We start from the raw sequence: 11,049 nt of genomic DNA on the forward strand, positions 1-11,049 counted from the left end.
CCGCTGTCTCACTCTCAGTAGTATCCGTTGAGCAGAACAGCTTGTTCTCAGATCTGACGCATTGCCTTCCGCGATGACCGTTGTCTCCGTTGTCGCAGATACCGGCAATTCTCGGCCACGGTGACAATGATGGTCTCATTCACAGCTCTTAAATGTTGGCATGTGCAGTCTCTATTCTCGCCAATAAAGTTGTACGGTTCAAGTTCCTTCCGCATGTGGCATGACATGTTGGATCCGCAGGAAATGCAACGGTAGAGTTTATTGAGAACGTTCTTGATGACGTGCCTATCAAGCAGGTACGAAATGCCTCCTTGGAAATCGGGGCAACGATCGGCTGGTACGCAGTTGCTCAAAGGAGAAGAGCCTGCCAGAAGTGCAGACGACCTGTGCAAGGTGCAACAGCCTACAGAGGAAGACTGTCAGTGAAGCAGACAGGAGGGTTTGATGCAATCTGCGACGCCGCCCAATGACTGTACAACAATATGGTTGTCCAATAGGCAGATGTAATGTCCTCCAAATGTAAACTACTACTCAATTAATACTCAACTGTCAAATATCCATCTCCACATCACTGGACGTAGTTGCCTGGGAATACACCTTGGGCGCCATCAAGACGACCTGTCCACCAATCTTCCTGACTCTCTGTCTTGGTCACAATTTCGATGCGGTCGCCGGTTTTAAAAGAAAGATCTCCATCGGCCTGGAATGAATAGGTACGCGAATATCCAATCAAGAGGCAGATGGTCACATACCTGGGCATCGAAGTCATATAATGCTGTAACATACTCTACTGCTGGCTCTGGCTTTGGTTTGGGTTTTAGTGGTGGAGGCGGAGGCGCCCTCTTTGTAATGGCATCATTTGAAGCAGCAGAGTACGGGGGAGGAGGTGCGGGTGTCTGGCCTGGCGGCGGTGGAGGAGCCTTCTTGGTAAAGGAAGATGTGGTCGCTGCTCGAGATGGTGGAGGCATTGAGCGGCTGCTCCCGCTGCCAGCACTTGTAATGCTGGGTGAACGACCGATGGAGGAACCAACAGTCAGTGTATTGCCGCCAGTCGCGCGATTAGCTTGTACAAGTTTCGCTGGTAGTGAAAATTTGTAAGTAAAGAAGATGACGGGTGAGAGTTCAGCGTACAGGTCGATATGATGCGCTTGGTGATGTTGAGATCCTCAATTGTACTCCATGCGTCCGTTCGCTTCTCTTCATAGTCAGCCAGGATTTGAGCGCCGGGGACGTTGGTGACGTCATATCGACCTTCCGCGAACGAATTCATTTTCTCGAGGAAAAGATAATAAACGTTAAGCCTGTTGAATTGTAAAACATTCGCAAAGGCTGGTGGTTTTGATAGCCAAGGACATACTGCATATAGTAGAATGAATGAAAAAGAGGGTCGATGAAATGAGTTGCAAGTTGCATGAACCGCGGGAGATCTGTCTTGAGCGCGTTGTTGATGTAATCATACTCATTTGTGGCAATCTCAAAGTCTTGCTCAAGCTGATCATACAAACGTCAAATAAATCATGGACAGGAAGACACTCCGGCACCTACCTTGAACAAATTCTTTTCATCACTCAAACTCTTCTCTTTCTTGTCCCTCAGTTTAGTAAGTGAGTTATTGAACCGATCATAATCGACCAGCTTATGATCGCGTTTGGTGATGCTCTTCCTGATCAACTTGAGGACACCCTGAAACTCTTTCACGGGCGCAGAGATTCTTGAATCGATGAGCTCTAGTTCAGGAGAGATCGCAGAACGAAGTTCGTCGAGAGCAGTTGAGTACGGAGGAGTGTTTGCGATGGTTGCCTCGCAGGAGGGATGCTTGCCCTGCAAGTTATACTCGGCATTCAAGGGAGAGAATATAAAATTGAAATGGTTGGCGAATCCCGCAGAAGAAGTGAAGAGTGCTGAGAGCATGCGTGAGGACGCGTGCATCAATAAGAGGGACATCAGTGACGCACATATAACGGAGTCGGAGAATGCTTTGGTATCTTTGAGCAACTTTTCTGTGGCCTGCTCGAGGCTGATAAAATGACGATTGTAGTCGTCAAATTCGGGATCAGAAGACTCTGACAATTAACGGATAGTTGAGTGAGCGGTTGATCGCAAAGATTAGATCTCACTCTTCGAGAAGCCGACTTTAGATGTGACAAGGTGGGGTGTCCTGTAGAGGATCATGAGTCCATCTCCCTCCACACCGATGCTCAGGAAGAAGGATGCGACAAACGCCACTAATTGTTAGCATGAAACCGAAAACGGAAGAGCTCACCGCTTGATTGCTTTGGTGAAGCCCTTCATCTTGCAGAAATGATATGGCTATCAGGCTCGTGAATTGTTGACCTGATGCGGCTAAGAAGTTCGGGTTTTCGGATAGACGAAGAGTCTTCCAAATAATTGAAGGCGTCTTGAAGTGCTGCGATGGGGTTGCGTTGCAGTGGTGCACCGTGCAAGACCGTGCAGCGCCCAACACTGACTCGGACGTGACGGGCGTGACACCCGATCTAATATTAATTTGGCGAACAAACAAGGACAATGCGTCATTGCATTTCGCCTGCCTGCTAAACACCATCATCAGTATATTTACTGTGTCTGTATCATCACCCTATACGTTGAAACGTACTGTATCATTGAATCAAGATGCCTATCCAGCAACCATCAAATCAAATAAAGTCAGTGTTGAACTGACAATCTCTAGGGGTTTTGCGCTGATGTGAAGCGAAGCACAGGCTCACAAATGTATCTATCGTACGCTTGAAGAAGGGTGGTAAACGGTTTGAGGTGCAGTGTGGATATATCATGTACTGAAATCGTCTAACGGTCTAGTTTTAGATTGCCTGCTACAAAAATAAGGTACAGGAATGGAGAAACGGAGTGTAGGTGATCACACACACATGTTAGCTCCGTGGCTAACGCAAAATCCTTGCGCAGAGAGACGAGTTTAGATGACGTCCTCCAAATCTCGAACGTCTTCATGAATGTATCCAAAGGCGAGGTTGCCAAGTCTAACGATCTCCAAAAAGCATTTGGTACCTCTACAGTCGGTGATGTCGTTAAGGAGGTCCGTCCTTTTCAGTGATTTAAGCGCTTTGCTTATATGTGCTGTAGATCTTAAAGAAAGGCGAAGTTCAAGTGGGAGAGAAAGAACGTGATCACGATCTTGCTTCTCTCCGCAAGGAGATAGCTACACTAGTCGCTGAGAAATGTGTCGATCCGGCGACTCAACGTCCATATCCTGTCGGAATGATCGAAAAGGCTATGGCTGAAGCAGGCGTGAGTGTGAAAGCAGGAAAGAATGCTAAGAGTCAAGTGGGTGATAATCCGTTGACATCGCAGGCCACTATTCTTATCAAGGAGTGACAGGTAGCGGAAACGCTGCGACTCATACAGGGTCACTCAACACTGCCGATTCAACGCGCAAGGATGCGGGTACGTGTCGTTGTCCCGGCCTCCGAAGGAGAGCGTCTACAGGAACAGATTCGTGCATTGGCTGAGACGGTCGAGAAAGAAGACAAGGGAGAAACTTGGGAAACTGTATGTGTCTTTCATCGTCTTTGTGGAAGACATTGACGAGGTTGTTTAGGTTATGCTTATCGAGCCCTCGCAAATCCGCGCAATCAACGAACTATTGCAGAAGGAGTGCAAGGGAAAGGGGCGCGTTGAGACGCTCACCTTTGCCGCAACCGCTGATAACAATTAAATCATTCCTATCGCATCGGCGTATTCTCGCGATTTTGAGTTATGCTGATTTGTTGTCATCATCGCATCATCATCTCACATTCATGAGTGAATATGTCCTTAGCAGATTTTATTGCTTATTCTAATTCCAAAACAACCGATGAAGTTCTTGCTGTTCTAGGCGTCATCATGAGGACACCTTGTAGTCATCCGGTATTTGGATCCAAAGTTATATTGCTCGGTTCGTCATCCCCATCGTGTGCCTTGGCATCATGCCCGTTTGTAAGGGAAGCCACATGAATAAAGTTGATCTAGCCGGTTCCGTGGACCAGATCGTCCCTTCTGCGATAGTATATTTAAACCGGTGTTCTTCGAAGGCATGTATATGGATAGAGTCAGATTATGATGTGCTATACATACCGATGGTAAAATTATCAACACGAGTAGCCTAATCTCTGAAGCTTTGAGGGCCTAGCATGCAATATCGGGTAGCAGTCAGTTGGTACTTTTAACACTGACCGCGATCGGAATGAGTGACATGTGACAGAGGTCAAATTGGGGTACCATGATTGGCTGTATGTATGTAAGATGACCAAGCATGTCTGTTTTATGGATGGGGCTATCATCACAAAAATTGCTCAACTGAGATATTACCTGATTTAGACTGTTGTGCGCCACACGCTTGACACGCCACTGTCTGGTCATTGTCAGTGACATTCCAAGCTGCTATGAAATACTCGGAGACATCTCACGATGAGTGCATCTGTATCTACATGACATATCTAAGATATTCCAATGCATTGACCAGCCCAAATTTATTGATCTCCGTCTCGCATGACCTACTACTACCCACATTGACAACAAAGTAGTTTGATAAAGTAACAGTCAAATTTGCGTCTTCCGAATTCAAAATGTCAGGATCTACGGCGTACGCTGCGGTACGCATGCTCGATTTTCTCTAAGTCCTTTGTTTGGTACCCTTTGGTGTGCACTTTGTCACTTCCGCATGCAAAGTGCAAACCGTTGGGGTTGTCTTGCCCCCAACAACTTGAACTCCGAGTCGAGCAGTTCCCCAACTGGGCCTCTCCCTAACTGGGCCTTCCCCTTCACCAACTCCCTTCTCTTCCTACCACTATCATATCGTAGCGGCCCCCACGCCAGTCCCCGACTCGCTCAAACCGGGGCCATATTGAGTGCCTAAATGAATTCCATCCCAAACCTAACCGCTTTGTGCTCCAGTTCACAGTGAGTCACTTTGTGCCCAGATGCTAGGCTCGTGACCAGCCTGGCGTATACTACCACGGATAATCGGTTCTCACCATCTCAAATTGATGCTATGTCAGACTGGTTACGAGTCCCGGAGATCTGTTCTGTAAAGACTTTGATGTCAGCTTTCAAGATGTGCGCTGCAACATAAGGTCTGTCGTTGCAGCGCTTCCGTGCGTCTAGTCCCACAGCTCACAAAACCACGACTGATGCATTGTTGGCAATGTTGGATGCATTCAACGATGCAGGCATATTCATCCTTGGTACGTCATGTTCATGGTTGTGGGCTCGTTCCTTCCTCATCCGCGTTCAGTAGATTGCCCAAGCAGCAGCCCACCGGTGTTCAGCATCGTGCGTAGTCCCAACATCAGGGCCTCACCCTCGCACCACGGCTTTTTCAATTTTTTTGGGTTCGGTTCGAGTTCGAACCCCAAAAAAACCGAACCTGACCGTTCTGAACCGTTCGCGAGGGTCCGATTCTCGGTTCGACGATTTTGTTGGACCAGACCATGGTTCGGTTTCGTCCTGTCATCACCTTGGCATGGACGGAATACAAAACCGGTCAACTTCTTGGTAGGCACTGGGAATGTGAGCATATCAGCTTATATGCTGCATATATGCGCATATACTGTGTACTGATATATAGTCATCAGCGGAACACGTTCGGACAACGCAACACGATTAAAGGTTCGAAGACTCCATCGATCTGGACTCAGCGACCGTTTCTCGAATCACCGCATTTTCAATTGGACTGTGCCTCATCCGGCCGGCAAAACGTGCAAGGAAGCAAACACGCAGGAGGTAGACGGGCGAATATTTGTTGCATGGTACGTTCCTGTCCTCTTATTGGCCTAGTACTCATATCTTATTACAGGACTCATTCACATTTCCATCCCACTCAGTTTTCGTGCTTTCACGCTTTCGCCATGGTTCTCTGACTCTTTGTTTCGTTTTATCTTCACGACGCATGCCTTACATCCGGAGCCCGCCTGATAGATGATTGGACTCACTACTTTGACTCACGTTTTCGTACATTGCAGTGTATTACATGTTCTTGTGGCATCGTATAGATTGAAAATACATCACAATTGCATGGATATATCTGAGTGATACACAATATCTGAACTATCTACACGATGAACAAATGTCGCAAGCTGAAGTATGACATAGACGCATATGTTGATCGAACTTCGCGTTCCCTAGGATGACAATACATACTGGGTCCAGCAGCCGATACATCGACAGTATTAGATACCGCAGACATGACCATACATAGTCATGTCTGGGCTGAGTAATTTTTGTGATGATTGTGTTCCGGTAACAGCCCTTCTTCATTCCGTCCATGATGCTATCCTCACTAGGTCGTTCGTGTTCAGCACACAATGTCGCTCACTCAATACGCGCATCTGCCATATACTCCACTCATCGTCGTGCGATGATGTCCGCCTTAAGCTCTCAACCTCAGAGACCATTAGAAGCACATTCTAGCTCCAACTCAAAGCAGCCTCTCAAAGATTCACCACCTGTTGTCGTACCCTCTGCGAAGTCACTATCATCCGATGCAGCATCTCCGCAGGTAGCCGCTCGCCCACCACCTGTTCCGAAGGCAGAGCGGCCGCGGCCAACTATTCGGTCCACCAAGGCGGTGTTAAGTATGGTATGTGCTGATGATGCGATTCTAGCTGTATCAATCGGATTGATCACTCGTTGCAGACACCTACTGCGATGCAGCGGCTGCGTGGCTTGCTTAATAGTCCGACACCACAATTAATCCGTATAAGTGTGCGAAACAAGGGTTGCGCTGGCCTGTCGTACCACCTTGACTATGTGGACAAGCCGGAAAAGTTTGATGAGGTGGTACAGCAGGATGGGGTTAAGGTGCTGATAGACAGCAAGGCACTTTTCTCGATAATAGGCAGTGAGATGGACTGGAAGGAGGATGCGCTAAGGTGCGTTGTACACTGCTTCAGGTGATGCTTCACCGCAGAACTTACGTGATCCGTTTCTGTAGCTCCAAGTTCGTGTTCAATAATCCTAATATCAAGGATGCATGTGGATGCGGAGAGTCATTCACTGTTGCATAGTAATTCATACGGAGCACATCTAATACTACCTGGAGTATTCAACGTACTCTTCCGTGTTTCACCATTTGTTATTTCTGTTATTTACACACCACATTCAGCTGTATCCCTACCATACGCACCTCACGTATTTTCAATCCATAGATGACAATTTCATCTGAGCTGCTTGCTCACCTTTCACATTGACATCACTTGGTATCTCACGCGCTGGCCTTGTTGAAGTTAAGTATGTCATTACTGGATAGCAGGTATTACAACAATCTAGGATTACAGTCGGAGTTTCTTCTCCATCTCGTTGTGAATGCTTAACGGTGGACCACTCTCCATGCCTGTGAATGCCCAGTCAGATCGTATCACGTGAGTGTCAGGTAAATCACGCACCGAGGAAGAAGTCAGTCGGGTCTAGAGTCTCGTCCCGGCCCATCAGGATGTCGAGATGGATATTTGACTGTGGCATGGCAGGCATATGAGGACTCTAGAAGACATTCAGTTTGAGAATATTTGGCATACGCGTCCACACTCACGGCGGACACAATCTGGCGTTCCATAAGCAACCTCAAAGGTGCACTTGGACCGTAGATATTGGACAGCATGTTTAGCCTCGCGTTGTCTTGCGTCTCTTCCCACTATGAACGCCGTCAGAAATGAATGCATTTCAAGGTGGAGTTCGGGCACACCTTTGCAATACGGTTCTCGAACTCAGCTCCTCTCGTCTCAGTTGCGATGCTGCGAATTCCATATTGGAGGGTGTCATGGAGGCCTAAACTGCCTGCAGTGTCACTTATGGACGCAGTTTTTATCTGTGAGGGAGGAACGATGCGGTATGAAGGTTCCTAAATACAAGATTAGTTTGATCTGCCAACTGGAACAATATGAATGCGCACCATGGTAGTGATCTGAAAGCAAGTGCGTAAGGACGCGTAGTCGGTGTGACAAAGGAAGTAGTCACGATGGTGACGTTATGTGACGTTCCCCCACAGCGTGACTTGATGCTAGACGAGTCGGTGACGGATGGTCCAGCTCGAGTGCTATAAGTAGGCCAAACTTGCGCAACGAATCATTACGCCTTCTGGCCATTTTCTGTCGTCAACGTCCATCATACGTGTGTTTCTCTGATTTGCTTGTTACTGTGTTACTGATACAGTTATCAGATACTGCAAAACTCCATAGCACAGGGCTCACTACTTAGTTCCCGCATTTGTGCTAGGAACGTTATCTACACCCCAAGATGAGCAGTAGACCCGCAAGGACCGCTAGTATCCCCGTTCCACCACGGGGAGGTATCTCCATATCTCCCGCTCGGAATATTGAATCAGTCATCTCCATCCCCTTTGCACCTTCCCCACAGTCCCGTCCTCGTCTTGTGAATCCGGGATGGCCGCAACGTAGCCCTACTACAGGTATCAGTAGTATCCGTGGATCTAGTTCTATGGCTGTGGCATCCAGCCCTCCAATGCGCTCGACTGCTCGATCATTCACACAGCCAAACCCTGTTCTCCTTTCAGGCACAGGAACTACGCCAACTCACATATACTATGAGCCGCGCGTAATTAGAGTCGACAACACTTGTCCGACCTCTTCACCTTCTCGTGTTCGTCGGTCCAGTGCAGCCGGTGTTAGGGCGCCCAGCGCTCAGAGACCAGCTATGGCACAACCGTTGCCTACCGACTCAGCACCATTTCCCCGTCCCGCATACCTCGACCATTCTGCACTGCGGCACCTTCTGCAGACAGACTCTCCTTCACAACTTCCCTCGTCACCGAACCCTGACTCTGCGGTCATCCGCACTGAATATGCTAGGAGGAGGGCACAGAGATCTCCCAGCTTTGATAGCGATGAAGAAGACACGAGTCCTCCTGCGGAACTACCCTCTCGGCAACAGCAGGAGACTAATCCTTTAATATCATCCGCCCTCCTGCGCCTCCCAACTAGGTGGAGTGATGAATATAGAAGTCCTATGTTAAGCGTCTCCGCAGATGGAAGGGATCTCACTTATCAAGGTCAGTTCATGCAAAGGCAGTAGAAATATCAGACACGTTACACCTATTCAAACAGGATCTCCAAGCAACTCTGAAAAAGATGCCGCAGCTGCCCGTACGATCTTCCCTATTCCTCCTGCCTGCGGCATATACTACTACGAGATTGAGGTCACCAGTAAGACAAATAGCAACAAGGGGTGAGTGCCTTGCGCAGAGAATATCTATGTACTCAAACAAGAATTCAGGCGTATTAGCGTTGGGTCTGATTACAATTCGATGATTTGAAATTCATTTCGCTGACATCCCCTTTGTAGTCTCGTAAGCCGCGATTTTAAACCGTCCCGCTTACCAGGATGGGAGAAGAACTCGTGGGGATACCACGGTGATGACGGATCGTCATTTGCTGCTGAGAAAACGGGCACACCATATGGTCCCCAGTTCGGAGGTCCGTTGACTTCATAATAACTGAATATTTTTACCTATTCTGAACCCATTAGCCGGAGATGTCATCGGCTGTGGTATCGATTTTAGCCAAAATCGTGCATTCTACACAAAGAACGGTGCTTTACTTGGTGTGCATTCTTCCATTGTTGGATTTCTTTTATTCTGAATTCCCACAGGCTCTGTTTTCGATAACATCGGCAAAGATTGTGATATTTATCCAGCAGTCGGGCTTTGCTATCTTGGAGAATCTGTGCGGGCTAACTTCGGCCAGGACCCATTCAGGTTTGATATCGAGGACCACGTGCTTCAACAACGAAATACGACATGGACGCGCATTCAGTCTGCGCCTTGGACGTGGCCAGTAGCTGACAGTGACAAAGATCTTACCTCAGCGTCGACATCCACCGCAGACACCCACGTGAAGTCCCAGATCAATGATCTCGTGCTTGCGTACTTGTCACATCACGGATACGCACGGACGGCACGAGCATTCGAAGCGCAGGGCTCCGCTCGAGGAGGAATGTCAACGCTAAAATCATCAAGCACGTTCACTTCGTCTTCCATGAGTCGTGTGTCCGATCATGATCAGATCATGGACATGGACGATGTGCCTCAAACAACTATCGCTCCTGCACCTATGGATGACATCGAGATCCGTACCCGTATAGTGCATGCAGTGCTCTCTGGTGATGTCGACACTGCGCTTTCTGACACACGAGAACACTTCCCACGAGCGCTTGATGCGGATGCAGGACTCGTGCTATTCAAACTGCGATGCCGTAAATTTGTGGAGCTTGTACTGGAAGCAGCAGAGCTGAAGAAGCGGATGTGTGCAGAGGAGGCAGAGATGAATGTGGATGCGGGTGGAGAAGATAAAGGCGCTTCGGACGGGATGGGGATGGACGTTGACGATGAGGCAGATGTCTCCAGTACTGGAGCGACGAATGGTTTTGGCGGCGGCAGCAGTGCCATCCCTATCAAAGGCAAGCGTAAGGCATCGTTCGCCTCTTATTCGCATTCTAGTTTGTCCGGTGTGACTGCTGCCAAGTATGGAACCGCTCTCGAGCGTGCGGTGGCGTACGGACAGGAGTTGCAGTCAGAGTACAAAGACCGCCCGGAGATGCGCGCCATTTTCAAGCGCACAAGCGTGATTGTGGCTTTTGAGGATCCGCTTGGCGCCGGTGGGGATGCAGCGGAGGTGGCGGGGCAGGCAGCAAGAGTGAGTCTTGCAACGGAAGTGAACCAGGCGATTTTGCGTGAGTTTGTCCGACGTCTAGTCGACTCTATTGTATTCTCACTATTTCCCTAGTGTCGCAAGGGCGCCCTGCTCATCCGGCCTTGGAGAGGATTTACCGCCAGACCGCAGCGTCCCTCACACAGCTTGCTTTGATTGGCAACGGGGCTGCTGCTTTCGTGGATATGCCCAGGGAGCTGCTGGATGCATGATCATATTTTGCCGATCATTATTTCGCTTCGCCGAGTAATTTTTCTTGTTATTGTAGGTTACATATTTCGAAACCAGGTCATGCATATCTCAAGTTGTAGTATGTGTCATTGAGAATTGAAGCTTTTAATTGCGTTCTTTAGCATAGCATGCATGAAATTGATTC

At 48.4% G+C, this 11,049-nt stretch overlaps 6 protein-coding genes across 6 annotated transcripts; 4 read left to right on the top strand and 2 right to left on the bottom strand.

Moving 5' to 3' along the window:
* Positions 1–131: 131 nt before the first annotated feature.
* DEU56DRAFT_816613 (uncharacterized protein) lies at positions 132–2,464 on the bottom strand. Its single transcript, XM_041353857.1, has 8 exons — positions 2,264–2,464; positions 2,118–2,158; positions 1,956–2,063; positions 1,546–1,901; positions 1,358–1,491; positions 1,132–1,301; positions 753–1,078; positions 132–700 (listed from the first exon to the last, which is right to left on the bottom strand). Exons 1-8 carry the CDS (start codon positions 2,290–2,292, stop codon positions 569–571), a joined length of 1,296 nt encoding a protein of 431 aa, XP_041206028.1. The 5' UTR covers positions 2,293–2,464; the 3' UTR covers positions 132–568.
* An 82-nt stretch (positions 2,465–2,546) lies between these two features.
* Positions 2,547–3,986, top strand: DEU56DRAFT_816618 (Shwachman-Bodian-diamond syndrome protein). Its single transcript, XM_041353858.1, has 7 exons — positions 2,547–2,663; positions 2,721–2,772; positions 2,824–2,867; positions 2,923–3,052; positions 3,100–3,300; positions 3,355–3,525; positions 3,575–3,986. The coding sequence occupies exons 1-7, from the start codon at positions 2,632–2,634 to the stop codon at positions 3,689–3,691; spliced, it is 747 nt and encodes a 248-aa protein (XP_041206029.1). The 5' UTR covers positions 2,547–2,631; the 3' UTR covers positions 3,692–3,986.
* A 594-nt stretch (positions 3,987–4,580) lies between these two features.
* On the top strand, positions 4,581–6,024 carry DEU56DRAFT_902826 (uncharacterized protein; the record flags this gene model as incomplete). The annotated part of the gene is made up of 6 exons (XM_041356611.1): positions 4,581–4,607; positions 4,816–4,914; positions 5,102–5,198; positions 5,249–5,523; positions 5,589–5,762; positions 5,810–6,024. The coding sequence occupies 6 exons, from the start codon at positions 4,581–4,583 to the stop codon at positions 5,933–5,935; spliced, it is 798 nt and encodes a 265-aa protein (XP_041206030.1). The 3' UTR covers positions 5,936–6,024.
* Positions 6,025–6,254: 230 nt separating this feature from the next.
* On the top strand, positions 6,255–7,223 carry DEU56DRAFT_816631 (uncharacterized protein). The gene is made up of 3 exons (XM_041353859.1): positions 6,255–6,592; positions 6,649–6,884; positions 6,947–7,223. The coding sequence occupies exons 1-3, from the start codon at positions 6,278–6,280 to the stop codon at positions 7,017–7,019; spliced, it is 624 nt and encodes a 207-aa protein (XP_041206031.1). The 5' UTR covers positions 6,255–6,277; the 3' UTR covers positions 7,020–7,223.
* Positions 7,224–7,991, bottom strand: DEU56DRAFT_816633 (proteasome maturation factor UMP1-domain-containing protein). The gene is made up of 5 exons (XM_041353860.1): positions 7,901–7,991; positions 7,694–7,849; positions 7,541–7,642; positions 7,398–7,491; positions 7,224–7,345 (listed from the first exon to the last, which is right to left on the bottom strand). The coding sequence occupies exons 1-5, from the start codon at positions 7,901–7,903 to the stop codon at positions 7,284–7,286; spliced, it is 417 nt and encodes a 138-aa protein (XP_041206032.1). The 5' UTR covers positions 7,904–7,991; the 3' UTR covers positions 7,224–7,283.
* On the top strand, positions 7,992–11,018 carry DEU56DRAFT_816636 (uncharacterized protein). The gene is made up of 8 exons (XM_041353861.1): positions 7,992–8,118; positions 8,168–9,016; positions 9,072–9,192; positions 9,241–9,255; positions 9,310–9,440; positions 9,493–9,567; positions 9,616–10,695; positions 10,749–11,018. The coding sequence occupies exons 2-8, from the start codon at positions 8,245–8,247 to the stop codon at positions 10,883–10,885; spliced, it is 2,331 nt and encodes a 776-aa protein (XP_041206033.1). The 5' UTR covers positions 7,992–8,118; positions 8,168–8,244; the 3' UTR covers positions 10,886–11,018.
* Positions 11,019–11,049: the final 31 nt, after the last annotated feature.

Source organism: Suillus clintonianus (genome assembly GCF_016758775.1).
Source record: "Suillus clintonianus strain FC179 chromosome Unknown DEU56scaffold_62, whole genome shotgun sequence".
Taxonomy (NCBI): domain Eukaryota; kingdom Fungi; phylum Basidiomycota; class Agaricomycetes; order Boletales; family Suillaceae; genus Suillus; species Suillus clintonianus.